The 16,692-nt window shown below is 46.6% G+C and overlaps 1 protein-coding gene across 1 annotated transcript in view; it reads right to left on the bottom strand.

Moving 5' to 3' along the window:
* Nucleotides 1-479: 479 nt before the first annotated feature.
* Nucleotides 480-16,692, bottom strand: part of CDCA2 (cell division cycle associated 2) — a 75,855-nt gene continuing 59,642 nt past the window's right edge. Inside the window, exons 14-16 of the mRNA XM_082253685.1 lie at nucleotides 4,688-4,859; nucleotides 1,743-2,372; nucleotides 480-1,352 (exon numbers count right to left, since the gene is read on the bottom strand). Of these exons, the coding sequence (XP_082109811.1) occupies nucleotides 808-1,352; nucleotides 1,743-2,372; nucleotides 4,688-4,859 (1,347 nt within the window). The 3' untranslated portion in view covers nucleotides 480-807. The remainder of the gene's footprint in view (nucleotides 1,353-1,742; nucleotides 2,373-4,687; nucleotides 4,860-16,692) is intronic.

The raw sequence follows: 16,692 nt of genomic DNA, 5'->3' as shown, positions 1-16,692 counted from the left end.
AGTAGAGAATTGGTTTAGTTAAAGTGTAAGTTCACCTTTACATAAAATCAGTAAGGTTACCTTATACTGGAACCCTTTCCCATCACCCCCCAGTCCCACTGTGCCAGCGTCCCACAATCTGTCAGGTAATGGGACATTGCTTCACTGGTCCAGAATTTGAAATTCCCGTGATTTCATCTCTTATCCGTACCGCTCAGCGTGTACAGACAGAAGGCATTCTAATTGTTCGTCACTGTCACATGGATGCCGCTAACCAATCAGAAGCCATCTAGCCTATCCTGTCAACACAGAGGAAAGAAAGCCAGGAAGATTTCAAAACCCCAGACTGGTGCCTGACAGTGGAGGATCATGGGAGACTGATACAGTGGTACTGTGGGTGTAAAAGTGTAAAGTCACCTTACGTATTTTCTGTACTATAATATAAATCCAATATTCAAAGTGTGACCTTCTCAAGGTGGCTGTGAAAGACACGAAGACCTGAGAACAAACTTTTCACCACTGCAGTTCCTAAAATAAAGAATCAGAAGGATGGTTAAGATTGGTCGAATTTACCGAAACACGAATCACCAATTTGGGGCACATGAAATAGGAAACTGTGTAGCCAAAAATCACATCTCTAGCAAAAAGTAACCGGATTTTGTACGAGAGTTAAACATATGGGCAGCTAGTGCCCAAGTATTGGACATCTCTCAAGTGCATGTTCTACAGTGCCAACATACAGGATGTGTGCTGGATTTCTAATTCCACATCAGGCAGTGTAGTCAGAGGTACCCCACTCCAGTTTATTCCTTCAAATATGTACTATTTTTATGTATCAAGCATAATATTGTTGTGACATGTTTGGGGCTCAGCAGAAGGAACAGAAGAGTCTTTGTAAGAAATATTTGACCTCCTCCTTTTCGTATCACCAAGAGATGTAGTTTGCTGTAGGATGGAGGTACACAAGGTTCTTCTCCGAATCTTTTTAGCTGCACTAGGTACCTGCTGAACACTCAGTTGCTCCTTGTTTGGGGAGCAGGTTACACTTTCCAAGATTAAATTGGAGTTCCCTAAAGGCTGCACTGCAGAGCTTAGGGATTGCCGTCTGCTGGTGCCCTCACTGCTCGTCTTCTCCGAAACCCATAACAAGCCGTTGGCCCCAGAATCTCTGCGTAGCCTCATGCTGCGCCTCACCTTGTCTGTCCTAGCAGACTGCAGAATCTCATCGATGGGCAGATATGGCTCACTGGTGAAGGTGGTTGAATTTTCATCAGGGTGAGGTAAAATGATACAAGGATCCTGAGTATAGGTATTTGGTTCAGTGCTTGGGCAAGATATGGGAGGCTTGCGGTACATCCTTGAAGAACGTCTACCTTTTTTCCTATTAGCTACATCTGTGATTACTGGCAACTTAGGGGATGGAGCTCTGTCTTCCTCGAAGAAATCTCTCTCTGGTTTTGGGCCTTCGGTATTTGTCTCTAAAGTATTGTGTTCAGCATTGATAACGTTTTCTAAAAGATTTGTGGCTACTTCTGTATTTGCAGCATGTTGCACTTCCGTGGGGGTTTGGGACACTCGTTTTCGTGTGGTAGAACACCTCCTTGATTTTTGTGTCTTCAGAGAAGACACAGTGTCCATCGTGGGCTTGTCTTCCAGGACAATTTCAGCTTGCTCAAGTAGGTGTTCTTTATCTTGTTTAATCTCCTCGTCAGTAGAGGATATAAATACGGGGGGCTTGCGGTACATCCTTGAAGAACGTCTACCTTTTTTCCTATTAGCTATATCTGTGATTACTGGCAACTTAGGGGATGGAGCTCTGTCTTCCACTAAGAAATCCCTCTCTGGCTTTGGGCCTTCGGTATTTGTCTTTAAAGTGTTGTGTTCAGCATTGATAACGTTTTCTAAAAGATTTGTGGCTACTTCTGTATTTGCAGCGTGTTGCACTTCCGTGGGGGTTTGGGACACTCGTTTTCGTGTGGTAGAACACCTCCTTGATTTTTGTGGCTTCAGAGAAGACACAGTGTCCATCGTGGGCTTGTCTTCTAGGACACTTTCAGCTGCCTCAAGTAGGTGTTCTTTATCTTGTTTAATCTCCTTGTCAGTAGAGGACACAAGACATTCAGCATTTGTGCTTACTGTGCTAACCTGCACAACCAAATCAGCCGGTTCTGTGTGTCCCTGACTATCTGTAAGTAATTCCGTAGGTTTGATTTCTAAACCCTCCTGCCCTGGACAGCTTGAATCTTCAAAACCATTTTCAATCTTCAGAATCATGGGATCAGAAAACAATTCCACTTCAGAATAAACATTGTTCTTTTCAGCGTTCCTGTTGCCTCTCCGAATTCCCTTTCTTTTTACAATCCTCTTTACGAGTCCCTTTTTTAAGGTAGCCCCTGTAATAAAAAGTTAACTAGTTAGGTGTAACACTCACATAAGATGCCCCCAAAAATCGAGGGCAATTGTAAATAATGGAATTTTTGTAAAATCTTACCGTAAAATTCCTTTCTCTGAGTCCTCCGACAGTCGCCGTCCCTCACATAGTCTTCACCAATGGGTATTGGCGGAAGTCAATACACATTGGTGAAGACTATGTGAGGGGCGGCGACTGTCGAGGATGTAAGAGAAATCTATAATTTCAATTGTTTTGCAGTAAGTTTTAGCCCATGTAGTGCATTGCAAGACCAATACAGTATATAATATTAAAGTACAACTGAAGGCAAAACTTTTTTTTTTTTTTTCAGTTTGGGATTGGGGTGGTGGGGGGAATTAGAACACCAGTCCGGTTTTATTGAGGTCTGTGTCGCTTTTAGGAAGATTCACCCTCTCTACTTGTCCTGTTTACCATTATCACTGAAACAAAAGAAAATCCCAAAAATTTGGGTCGTGCCCAGAAAAGTAGCAGAGGGGAAATCTTCAAATGGGGACACTAGCTCTGGTAACTTGGGCGGCCTTAAAAAAAAATATTTGTAAATGCAGGAATTTCCTCTGGCTGTGGGACAGAAAGTAAAGAGAAATCTCCCTAATGGGACACAGACAGCAAAAATTAAACTGACTGGGGTTATGACCCTCCCTTACTATATCCAAAATAAGTTTTTTCAATAGTCCTACTTTAAATCAGAATGGATGAGTAAAAAAAAATAAAAAATAAAAAAATAAAAAATAAAAAAAATACAACTGCCCTACAATACAACTGCAAAATGTGTTGACCAATTTCATATTAACTACTACCCTGCTGGGCCAATTCTGGCATTTCTCTCCTACATGTATTTTGTTTTTTTTGCTAGAAAATTACTCCCAAATATAATATAATATATATATTTTTTTAAAGAGACACCCTAGAGAATAAAATGGTAGGTGTTACAATTTTTTATGTCACACAGTATTTGCGCAGAAAAATTTCAAAATGCAATTTTTTTGAAAAAAAATTCCACTTTAGTGTAATTTAATGCAAAAACAAAAAAAAAAGCTATAACCCAAAATATAAAATGTTATGTTTTATGCTATGGCGTCCTTCCTTTTTTTCACATGACCCCATACCATCCAATCCTGTGAGTTTCAACTAGGGACTTCTGCAATCAAGTTGTGTGGATGTAATACCCTGCTTTTACGAACTGCAAATCTGGTAAGCACATTACCTAAGGGAGCCTGGATTCCTCACTGTTGATCTGATCAATTTATACTTTATTGGATCGTCTAAAGAGACTTTTTGAATACTTCACTAATTCACATTATCAGGACTTAACTGATATTTTATTTTTGAAAATTTATGTGTACATCAATCACTCAGCGCGACTTATTTTTACTTAGTTCTTTAAGGGTGTGGTCACACTTAAAGTTGCTGCTTCATCACTATGATTTACCTTTAGCGCGATTATTTTCTCCTTTTTAAAATATAAAATGTCCCTTTTTAAATTTGTACCTTTAGCGCGATTATTTTCTCCTTTTTAAAATATAAAATGTCCCTTTTTAAAATTGTGCACGCTCGTGGAATGGCGCAAAACTAAGGTAGTTTAAAGTCTCGATAGGCGACACGTTTTTACAGGTTTCGAGTTTTTTTTTTACAGTTTAGAGTTTCAGAAGCTGTTTGGTGCTAAAAATTGTTGCTCTCGATAGAATGTTTGCGGTGATACCTTACATGTGGTGCAAAAAACGTTTACATATGTGGGCGCAACCTATGCATGTGCTTACTTTTTTTTTTTTAATCACTTTTCCTTATTTCTATGCCATGTGATAAAAATAAGGCATGCCATGTCCTCTTTACGGGGACATTTAAGGTCTATAAGACCCCAAATCTTTCCTCTACACTAGAAAGCAGGAGATAAAAAAACAACAAACATTCATCTCTACTTTCCAGAAAAAAATGGCAGAGTTTACATCTGCCAGAACCAGAAGTGACTTTGTGAAGTCGCTTTCGACCTCCCAGGATCATAGAGTTGGCCGGGGACCATCTGGTCTACAGGCAGCTCTGAATGATGCCCGTATAACCACTTTAACCTAAGGATGTCCATGGAGTGACCGTTTCCTGTCATTTGACAATAGCTACTGAAAAGTGAAGAGACTGAGAAGGATCATGAATGAAATGACTGCATAAACCTGCACAGAAATGATTGATTTGTAAATTTCAGTTTGTTGGTCTAGCATTCTAGTACAAAACACTTTGCCATCGCTATCAATCATGGTCACTGAAAGGAAATAAACAGGGGCTTACCAGAAGACACATTTTTAGAGACCGGTGGTGTGGGGTAACACTCGGGCAGCTCTGGAATAGGACTCAGCAGTGGCTTCTTGGAGACGGTCTCTCTCTCCCCATAAAAAGGTTTCTGAGTGGATTTCTTAGGTTTCCCACGGCCCTTCTTACCCTTAACCCTTGGAACTTTCACCTACAGAAAATAAAATCAAAATGTTATAAAATAACCCATCTTCAAAAAATTGTCATGCTCCCTTCTAGGATTGTAACATAATTTAGATTGAACTTCAAAACTACAACTAAAAGACAGAATAAAATCATAATACTAGCTCCTAGGTTTCCTCACATGTTGTAACAGTTATAATGAAGTCTCACCTTCCCTGTCGGATTTTTTATTTTTTAAATCAGATGCTTTTTTTTATTGAATTTTTATAAGCAACAAACAACCCAAGCATACAAGAATATAGTCACAATGGGTCGATAAAAGTAGTAGAACAGCGATAATATGGGAATTGTCTGTTGTACAGCAGTATCATAAAAAGGCAAGCAATGCAGCATTACATTACATTGTTACAGATACAGTATTAGTTCCATCGACCCATAATCAGAAGTGCAAGAACAAGTAACGAGACATTAACATAATCTAGCATATTAATAAACAGACAACCAACTTCTACACCTTCTGGTGCACTGGAACTAGCAGTTCAGCTGTGCATTGCGAGCACAGCCCCACGGCATGAGAAAAAAAAAATAGATTTTTGACTTCCCGTAAAATCCTTTTCGTTTAAGTACACTGACGGACGCAGTTCCTGATGCATATCAGAAGGGTTATACTGCCCCCTACAGGAGTAGGACGATAGAAAAATTCTGGCTACGCCTATGGGCAGTCCCAGAGGGTACACCCTCTCTTCCTGCATAGGATGTCAGTTTTGTATCAAAGCAGTGTAAGAGAAGTAATACTACCCCAACTCAAAATACAGGGGCGGGTACTGCTTCCATCAATGAACCTAAGAGAAAAGGATTATACCGTAAGTCAAAAATCCAGTTTTCTCGATCGTTCAATGACAGACAAAGTTCCTGATGCATATCAGTAGGGACGTCCCAAAGCAGTGCCATAAAATGAGGGGTGGGAACAGCGGAAAAAAAAAGTCCAAGGCTAAACATAGCCAACCAGGCAACAAAGGACTCATCAGAAAAACAAGATGAGGCTCACCTGAAATAAACAGAAAACACCCTCAAGGAAGGCCAAAAAGCCCCTTAAACAGCAGTCTGTAAAACTTTGCAGTCCAAAGAGGCATCAGCAGATGCCAGCACCTCCACCTTATAAAATTTGCCTTGCAAACCTGAACCACAGATGGCTGATGGTGAAAAGCCCAGGAAGCACTAAGCACCCGAGTAGAATGCGCCTTAACTGGGAAAGGTGGAACCTGACCCTTAATTGAATAAGCCTGAACAACTGTCTGTCTGATCCATCCAGAAATAGTTGCAGCAGACGCAGGCAGCCCTTCCTTTGGACCATCTGCGAGTACAACGAGCGAATTTGACTTTCGAAAAGTAGTCGCCAAGTACACCCTGATTGCCCGAACCACATCCAAAGTAAGCAGTGCGAATTCCTCAGGATGTTTTGGCTTAGAACATAAAGAAGGTAACACAGTGAAAACTGGAAACCACTTTCGGAAGGAAGGATGGATCTGAAGTACCACTTTATCCCTGTGAACCACCAGATAGGGAGAACGGCAGGACAACCCTGCCAATTCCGACACCCTGCCCGCAGAAGTAATAGCCAAGGCAACCTTCTTGGATAAGGCAAGCAGGGGAATCTCCCGAATACTTTCAAAAGGAGAATTATAAAGAACCGAAGCACCAAATTAAGGTCCCAAGGTGGCAACGGAGGTCGCACCGGAGGTACCAAGTGTCGCACCCCCTGGATGAAGTTACGCACCAGGGAATGGGTGGCCAATGGACTTTGGAAAAAAAATTGGCAAGGCCAAAACTTGACCCTTGATAGTACTCAAGGCCAACTTTTGATCAACTCCCCGTTGAAGGAAAGCCAATATCCGAGCCACCGAGTAAGAGCGAGGGGGGGCCCCCCAAGAGACTCAACACACAATAGACTACTTCCACGTACGATGAAAAATCCTAGAAGTCACTTTCCTCGCTTTATGCAGAGTGGGAATCACTGAAGCAGACAATGCCCTGTCCTTCAGCACTTGGCTTTTAACAGCCAAGCCATCAAAGCCAGCGACCATAAAAACAGGAAGGAAGATTGCCCCTTGAGACAGTAAATCCTCCCTGAGAGAAGTCTCCAAGGAGCGTCTGCGACTAACTTGACCAGGTCGGCGTACCAAGCTCGGCGAGGTCAGTCTGGAACCACAAGAAAGAATGGAATCCCTTCCGCCGCGATCCTGCGAAGAAGTCTTGGCAGCAACTTGAGAGGAAAGGCATACATCAGCTGATACTGACCCCAGGAGCGGGCCACAAACCTCTGTACTTTTCTGTTGACCCGAGACGCCAACAGATCTACATCTGGAGTGCCCCAACGAAGGCACAACTGCCGGAACACCTCCGGACGCAGAGGCCATTCCCCGGCATCCAAGGCCTGTTGATTTAGAGGTAATCCGCTTGCCAATTTTCCACTCCTGGAATGTGAACAGTGGAGAGAGCTGGAACAAAAGCACTCGCCCAATGAAGGATGCCTACCACGCCCAACGAAGGATGCCTGCCACTTCCAAGGCCGCAAGGACACTTTTGGTGCCCCATTGGTGATTGACATAAGCCACGGACGTGGCATTGTCCGAATGAATACGCAATAGGCAACCCTGCAGGCACCCGGTCCAGTGGGCTAGGCAAAGCTGGATCGCTCTCAGCTCCAGAACATTGATCGGTAACCTAGATTCCTCCAGGGACCAGACTCCCTGAGCAGATAACCAGTCGATAACTCCCCCCCACCCGGAGAGGCTTGGATCCGTGGTGACAATTGTCAGGGACGCCACAAATTGATAGTGATCGTCTCCCATGGCAAAACTGAGAAACCGTTGGTGTCCTGCACAGATTGGGATGTGAAGGTAGGCATCCTTGATGTCTATGGAGGCCAGGGAACCGTGAACAGGTTTGAATAAAAGCCCTGAAAATGTTCCACACATGGAACCGGAACCATTACCCCCTGTTGAACCAGGTCTTGAACTGCCGCAGAGAGCGCCATCAAGCCACCTGGGGACAGTCGTACATTGGAAGGGAAAAACCTTACCGGAGGGCCAGATTGAAACTCGATCTTGTAACCGGACCGTATGACCTCGTGAACCCATTTGTCTGGTATCCGGGATAGCCATAGGTCCAGGAACCGGCAAAGACCACACCCCAGATACGAGTGAGGCCTTCAGGCCGAGGAGGTCTTGTCTGCAGGTCTGGAGAAACCAGACTTTTGTTTGCCAGACCAAGGTCACTTGGAACCACCTGAGGGAGTCCTGAAGGGCTTTGCCTTATCGACTGACCCTGAGGGACGAGAAAACCATGTGCTGAAAAGGAGGGACCCCTTGCGCGACGAATTGGATGCACTGGTAACAGCTTAGGAACCAGTTCTCCCTAATTGACGCCCCTCTGTCGACTACTACCATATCTTTTGTGAAAAATCTGGGAGCTAGTAACACGGATAATAATGTTAGCCAAAATAGCCCAGGAGGGCTTGGTACTCTGGACATAGCCTTGGACACTTCCAGTCCAGCTGGACCTAATGGTCTTGAGTCCTATTTTCTCTGCTCTGTTGAGCGCCTGGAAGCCAGCTTCAGGGAGCTTAAATTACAGGACTTGGAAATATTTTGTGCCTGGGGTGAAACCAGGAAGTGCCACCCACAGATATGCGAGTGGGAGTTTTTTTTTCCTTTTTCCAATCGGGAAGGGAGATTGGCTTTAAATACCATTAAGGGTCAGATTCGTCCCTATCCATTTTTTTCAAGAGGCCTTTGTTTCTCACTCCTTGATTCATACTTCATACAGGGTGTAACACAGACAGTCCCACCTGTCAGGCCACCCTTGTGTACTTGGGACTTGAATTTACTCTCGACTGTTCTTGCAGAGGCCACCTTTTGAACCATCTTGAGAAACGGTTATTCCTTTGACTCAGAAGGTGGCTTCTTTGGTTGCTATCACTTTGGCACGTAGAGCGTCAGAGCTAACAGTGCTCTCATACAAGGAGCTATTCTAACATCATGATAAGGCGATGTGGCGCTCTCATCCATCTTTTTTGCTTAGAGTGGTTTCTAGTTTTCACCTGAATCAGGACAGTGTCTTGCCTTTCTTTTCTAATCCTCAGTTGGCAGGAGTAAGATCGCTGCTTACTCTGGAGGTAGTTCAGGCGGTCAGGATTTACTTGAATTGTCGGCGCAGGTCAGGAATTCTGGTTTGTGCTGCCAGCAGAGCCCTGGGAGGACAGGAGGCATCCAAATTACCTATTTTTTTCTTTGGATCCGCCAGTTAATTATTCAAGTCTATGGCTTGAAAGGGCACTGGCACCCACCGTTATCCTCCGTCACCTGACAACCACTGATCTCCTTGGTCAGCTGACGAACACCGCTCTCCTCGGTCACCTGACCCGCACCGCTCGCCTCCATCACCTGATACGTACCTTTTTGGTATGAGCGCTCGCTACCAGGTGTGTGGCGGCATCTTGGGCCATCCGCGATCAGGTGTCAGTGGCTCAGGTGTTTAAGGCCACTAGATGGTCTTTCGTTCATACATTCACAGAATTTTACCAGATGGATATCAAAGCCACTGAGGATACTGCTTTGGCCACAGTATGCTTCGGACGGCAGAATATGTCCTTCTCAAGTGGCATTTTCTGTGATTATGTCTCCCTCCCCTCAAGGGCATTGCTTTAGGACATCCAACATAGTAATTATTATGGCTGCTCTGTGTCCCGTGATGTACTCCCTAGAAAAAGGATTTTACAGCTAAGCTGCAAGGAAAAAAATAAATAAAATTTTTTTGACTTACCATAAAATCCATTTCTCTGATGTTCATTGACTGACACAGCTCCTGATCTTCTTGACCATTGGTTTATACTGCCCCCTACAGGAGCAGGACACTGGGCAGAAAAGGACTCGACTACGCCCATGGCCAGTCCCAGGAGGTATACTCCCCCCCCCCCCCCCCTGCCCCTCTCTCTGCTATAGGTACACAGGTTTTGTTACATGCAGTGTCAGAAGTATCACAACTTCATAGAGAGGTGGGTGCTGTGTTCATCAATGAACATCAGAGAAATTAATTTTAGGGTTAAGTCAAAAATCCCATTTTCGATTTCGTTCATTGATGGACACAGCTCCTTATCTTCTTGACCATTGGGACATCCCAAAGCAGTGTAAAACATGAGGGGTGGGAACAACGAAAAAAAATTCCCAAGGCTAAAGCGTAGCCAACTAAGTAACATGGAGCTCAACTATAAACAACTGGAGCTCACCTGAAAAAAAATATAAAAAACACCCTCAAAGAGGACAAGTCCTCTAAACCGCAGCCTGCAAAACCTTGCGGCTGAAGGAAGCATCTGCAGATGCCAACACATCCACCTTTTAAAACCTAGTGAACGTGTGCACAGACGACCATGTAGCCACCTTGCATACCTGTATCACTGACACCTGATGAAGGAAGGCCCAGGAGGCACTAAGCGCTTGAGTAGAGTGCACCTAAACAGGGAAAGGAGGGACCCGACCCTTGATGGAATAAGCCTGAACCATAGTCTGTCTAATCCATCTGGAAATGGTCACAGCAGAAGCAGCCAGCCCTTGCGAGGTTCATCCGTAAGGACAAATAGTGAGTCTGATTTTCTAAAAGACTCCGTAGCTGCCAGGTACACCCTATTGCCCGAACCACATCCAGGGAATGCACAGCAATTTTCTTAGGATGCTTAGGCCTGGGACACAGGGAAGGCAACATGATGTCTTCATTGAAATGAAAAATCAGACGACCTTTGGAAGGAACGACTGACATGGACGAAGAACCACCCTATCCTGGTGAACCACCAGGTAAGGTGAACGACAAGACAGCGCCGCCAGCTCCGACACCCTGCACGCAGAAGTGATAGCCACCAAAAAGGCCACCTGCTGGGATAACACAAGCAGGGGAACCTCCCGAATATTTTCAAAGGGAGGCTTCTGGAGAATCGACAGCACCAAATTGAGGTTCCACGGCAGCACTGGACAGGCACCGGAGGAACAAAGTGTCTCACTCCCTGGATAAAAAAGGTACGCAGCAAGGAGTGTGTGGCCAACAAACTTTGAAAGAAAACCACCAAGGCCGAGACCTGGCCCTTGATGGTACTCAAAGGCAGGTGCTCAACCCCTCATGGAGGAAAGCCAAGATCCTAGTCACCAAAAAGGAGCGAGGGTGAACCCCAAGAGACTCCTACCATCATACTTGGAAGACGTACATTGTGTGGTGTATCTAGCCGTCAAAGCCAGCGACTGTAAAGCAGTATGGAAGATTGGCCCTTGGGACAGCAGATCTTCCCTGAGAGAAAGACTCCAAGGAGCATCGGCGACCAGCTGTAGCAGATTGGCGTACCAAGACCAGCGAGGCCAGTCTGAAGCCACTAGGATGACCGGAATCCCTTTTTCCTCGATCCTGCGCAGGAGTCTTTTTTTTTTTTTTTAAAGGTATTTTATTGAACAAACAAAACAATACATAACAGAGAAATAACCGGAACCATGTCAATTGAGGAGCCAAAAGAGACACACACAAGACTCCATTTCACAACAAAAGCCATGACAAAAATAACATACATAACTGTCAGCCGTACCATTAGTATAGAACCCTAGTCAGAAACTGAAGAAGCAGTCCGGTCAGAGTCCACCCAAAAAGACCAAATTTTCCGGAACTTCTTGGGGCAGCCTCTGGCCTCATACGTCATTTTATACAGAGGCAATGCCTGATTAATGAGTGCAATCCACAATGGAACGTCAGGGGGAGCAGTAGACTTCCATCTAGTAGCTATAGTCTTCCTAGCATAAAAGAATGTCAAGCGGAGAAACAATTTAGTACGAGCAGGGACGTCCTCGTCATCCACATAACCCAGCAGACAACGAAGGGGGCTACAAATATTGGATAACTGAGAGATATCTGCAATAAAAGCTGTGACTTCCGACCAAAAGGCCCGGACAGGTGGACAGTCCCAGAACATATGAAAAAATGAACCATCAGCAGCATTACACTTGGAGCATAGCGGAGAAGGTAATGTACCCATTTTGTGCAGGAGTACTGGGGTATAGTACGCCCTGTAAAGAAGCTTCAATTGGATAACCCTATCCCTAGAGGAGATAACAACAGGTATTTGTTCCGGAAGGACGTCTTGCCACACCTCATCCGACAATTCCGGAATATCCTCCCGCCACTGAGACTCAACCACCGCGAGCCGTTTGGAGTGAGAATGTAAAAGTCGAGTATAATATGTAGAGACCAGCTTCTCATGTGAAGAGTCAGAAAGAAGGTTTTCCAAGGGGGTCGGTTCAAGCGAGACATCACGGAGGCCAAACTGTGCGGCCGCCGTGTGTCTCAATTGCAAGTATCGGTAGTAAGCCGTGGGGGGCAGACCAAAGGTAGATTGCATGTCCGCAAAGGACCTGAAGGTTCCCCGGACATACAAATGAGAAATAGATTTCACCCCTAGGCGGGACCAGAAAAGGCCATCATCCCGACTAAAGAACTCCTTCAGCCGCGGATTGCTCCAAAGGGGGGCATTGGGGGAATGCAGCTCTGGAGGGTCGGAACCATCCAAGGCCGCAGCCGCGAAAATCCGCAGGGTGACAGAAACAAGAGCAGTGTTCGGTCTGCCCATAACGGACCTTCGATGTACCAAGTTTTGCAGTGATTCATAGGAGGTGAAAATAGCCGCCTCCAATGAAGCCGCAGCATTAGCATCCTCCGGGTGGAACCACCAATGAGCATGGGCCAATTGAGACGCGAAGTAGTATAGACGCAAGTTAGGCGCAGCCAGCCCGCCCGCGAGAACCGGCAGCTGCAGAGCATCCCTGGCCACACGCGCCGCCCGACCCCCCCAAATAAAGGAGGTCAGGAGCGAGTCAATGGCCTGAAAGCGGCGCTTAGGGACATATACCGGGGAATGGCTGAGCACATACAAAAAACGGGGGAGAAAAATCATTTTAAAAATATTAATCCGGCCTAGCACCGTGAGGGGAAGCGTAGACCAAAGCCGCAGCGAGGACCTAAGACGGGCAACCAGGGGATCCAGGTTGTTGGAAAAGAATCGAGACAAGGGGAGCTGAATCTCAATCCCCAAATATCGAAACCGATCCACAACCTGGAGGGGACAAGAGGCAAGGGAAGGGGGCAGAGCCTGGGGATCCAGGGGGAACAGCGTGGACTTACTCCAATTCACCCTGAAACCAGAGAAGTGACCAAAGCGTTCAATAACATTCAACAGAATAGGGAGGGATTGATAGGGATCCGCCAGATATATCAACATATCGTCCGCGTACAGGGAGACCTTTTCTTCCAAGCCATTGATCACAAAGCCCGCAATACCCTCACAAAGGCGGATCTGCGCAGCCAAGGGCTCAATGGCCAGGGCAAACAACAGCGGAGATAGCGGACACCCCTGCCTGGTGCCCCGAAAAATGGGAAAGGGGTCCGACACAAAACCGTTCACCCGAAGGCGAGCACGAGGTAGATAATACAGAAGGCGGACCCAATTTATAAATCCGGGCCCAAAGCCAAATTTCGCCAACACTTCCAATAAATAAGGCCATTCCACGGAGTCGAAAGCCTTATGAGTGTCCAGGGTCACAACGACCCTGGACCCCACAGAGGCATGAGTCGTCTGAAGGTTAGTAAAAAGTCTACGCAGGTTGATCGATGTAGAACGGCCAGGAATAAATCCCGACTGATCCGCACCCACCAAGTCCGTGACAACCGTATTCAGACGCCTCGCGAGGACTTTGGCGAGAATCTTGACATCAGTATTAATAAGCGAGATCGGGCGGTATGACTCACAGAGAAGGGGGTCTTTACGTGGCTTGGGGATGAGCACAATGAGAGCTTCCGTCATAGAGGGTGGCAGACGTCCCTCCTTCAGAGCACAATTGAACACAGTCAGTAAATGGGGGACCAGCAATTCTCTATAGTGCAAGTACCATTCGATAGGAAAACCATCCAGGCCAGGTGTCTTATTGTGTGCGAAAGTGGCTAGGGCCTTGTTTATCTCATCCGCAGTCAGGGGCGAATCCAGAAAACTAGATTGGCCGGCCGACAACTTAGGCAAAGTAATATCATATAAGAAATCATCAAGTTCAACAATGGTATAATGAGCTCTAGATTGGTACAAGGAGGAATAAAAAGCAACAAAACTGGCCAGAACATCGGGGGTTTGTTCCACAATGACACCGGCGTGGCTGGTAATCCGAGGGATGACACAGGGCTGGTATTCCGGCCTAGCCAAATAAGCCAAGAGGCGACTGTTCTTATCGCCCAGTTCAAAAATGCGCTGATTTTGATAAAGGAGTTTCTTCTGTGTACGCTCCACAACCACCAGATCCAAGTCCCGAGCCCTGGCCCGCCAAGAGGCATGGTGCTGGGGAGTAGGGTCATCAGTATATTGTCGTTCAGCCGCATGCAGCGCCAGTTCGGCGTCAACCAACTTAGTCTGGCGAGCCTTCCTGGCACCGCCCACGGCAGACGAAAAGGTACCTCTCATGGTCGCCTTAAAGGCCTCCCAGGTCAACAATTCAGATCCAGCTTGTTTATTGAGTGCCCAATATGAGTTCATCTCCGCCGACCCCTGGTCAGTCACTGCCTGGTCCGCCAGCCACAGGGGGCTGAGCCTCCAAAGTTTATAATTAGGGGGGGACCCCAATGCTAGATCCACCAGTAAAGGGGAGTGATCCGATACTGCGCGGGGCAGATACCTGACACCCGAAAGAAGACTTAGCAGTTCCCGAGGGAGCAGGCAGAGATCAATGCGGGACAATGTATTATGGGAGCTGGAATAACAGGAATACTCAGTAATCCCCCCATGTTTCCATCTCCAGGCGTCCAGGAGATCCAATTTGTCCAAGTAGGAGCATAAAGGAGTTGGTGCGGAGGAGACAGCTCCAGACCTGTCCAGAGCAGCATCGAGGACCGTATTAAAGTCACCCGCCATAATAAGGGGACCCTCAGCCATTTCCAAGACCAGACCCAGCATACGGTCAAAAAACTGTCTAGTAAACGGCGGAGGGACATAAACGTTAACCAGGGTATAGGGCTTACCCAGAAATTCGAAGACAAGAATAATAAAACACCCCGAAGGGTCAGTCTTCAAATGCTTGATGGTGACAGGGGCTGATTTTGCAATTAGAATCGAAGTACCGCGAGCATGCGAGGAATACGTAGAGTGTAGCGCGTACGCCACATGCGCCCTCTTTAGGGCCATCACCCTGGACCCCTGGAGATGGGTTTCCTGCAATAAAACAATGTGTGGGTTATGACGTTTTAAATATTCGAAAACCAGGGAACGCTTGACTTTAGAATTTAGCCCCCTGACGTTCCAAGAGACTAAACGGAGAGTAGACATAGTGATATGTTAAAAATCAGCGTTGGTGACCGGGGGGGTCCCAAAAAAGGGGGAGGCCCCCCCCCGAGCACCAAGACCTCACAATATGGCAGGCAAAACCACTGGCAGGCAATATGCATAGGAGGAGAAGGCACAGACAAGAACCAAAACATTATCAAGTACAGCAAGGCAGAAATGAAAATCGTAGCACCTAGGCGTAAAAAAAATCCCTGATAAGAGTCCAAGAAGACATGACGGAGTAAACGCAAATCAAAAAAAGGGGGGAGAGACCCCCACAATCCCAGATAAACACAAAAACAATAGTAACCCAACACCCATCCCACCCTAACCCACCCGGCCCTCAGTCCCCAACAGTTGAGAGCTTGAAATCCCATAACCAGAAAACAGTGTAGTTCAGGGAAACGTGGATCTGCTCGTCCCGAAGCAGACAGGAATGGTAGCAAAAAAAAAGGAAAAAAAGGGGGGGAAGGGGAGCAACCATCCCCAAAAATGCCCTTCCAGAGGAACAAGGAGGGTCCCCCCATTCAGGAGGACACCCGACAATCACAAAAAAAAAGGAGTTGCAAGGAGGATCATAGAGTATAAAGGTGTATCCCAACGACATCCAGGAGGAAGAAAGGGAAACCTAGCAGCAGTTGCAAGACACAGGCCAGCGATCACCGACGAGGAGACCTATGATCCTGGGAGGGAGGGGAGCGGCGTCCCAAGGAATCCACCCACTGCGCAGCGTCCTGAGGATCCTGAAAAAAGTGGGCTTTACCTTGATAGATGACCCTCAAACGAGCCGGGTACAGGATACTATACGGCAATTGTAAATCCCGCAGTCTCCTCTTAACTGCCATGAAGGAGGCCCGTTGTTTCTGGGTCGCAGCAGAGAAGTCCGGGAAGATAGATACAGCGTGGTTATTATACAGGATTCGGCCCTTGTCCCTAGAGGCCCGGAGCACAGCCTCCCTATCACGGAAGTGCAGGAGCTTGATGAGAAGAGGACGGGGTGGGGCCCCGGGCGGCAAGGGGCGCAATGGCACTCTGTGCGCCCTTTCAATGGCAAACAAGGGGGAGAAAACTTCCTTCCCAAAAGTATCGATAAGCCAATGTTCCATGAATGATTCAGGATTTTTACCCTCCGATCCCTCCGGAAAGCCCAAAAAACGCAAATTATTGCGCCTGAGGCGGTCCTCCATGTCCGTTAGCTTGTCTGTAGTAGCGACATGACCCCTCTGTAACTCTGACACAGTGGACTGCATGGGGCGGTGGGCATCTTCCATGTCACTAATACGCTGCTCCGCGTTGCCCACCCTGTGGCGAAGGTTGTGCACATCCTGTTTGAGAAACGACATGTCCATCTGGACAGACTCAATCTGTGTGGCAAGCGAGGTCTGACAGTGCTGGATAGCGTCCACTATGGCAGACAGGGTAGGTTCGGGCCTATCCACAGACAGAGCAGGCTCCGAGGGTACGGGGGAGCCCA

The sequence above is a fragment of the Pelophylax lessonae genome (genome assembly GCF_965119305.1).
Source record: "Pelophylax lessonae genome assembly, chromosome: 4".
Taxonomy (NCBI): Eukaryota; Metazoa; Chordata; class Amphibia; order Anura; family Ranidae; genus Pelophylax; species Pelophylax lessonae.
Note: the sequence above shows the minus strand (reverse complement) of the source record. Positions and strands in the feature narration are given on the sequence as shown.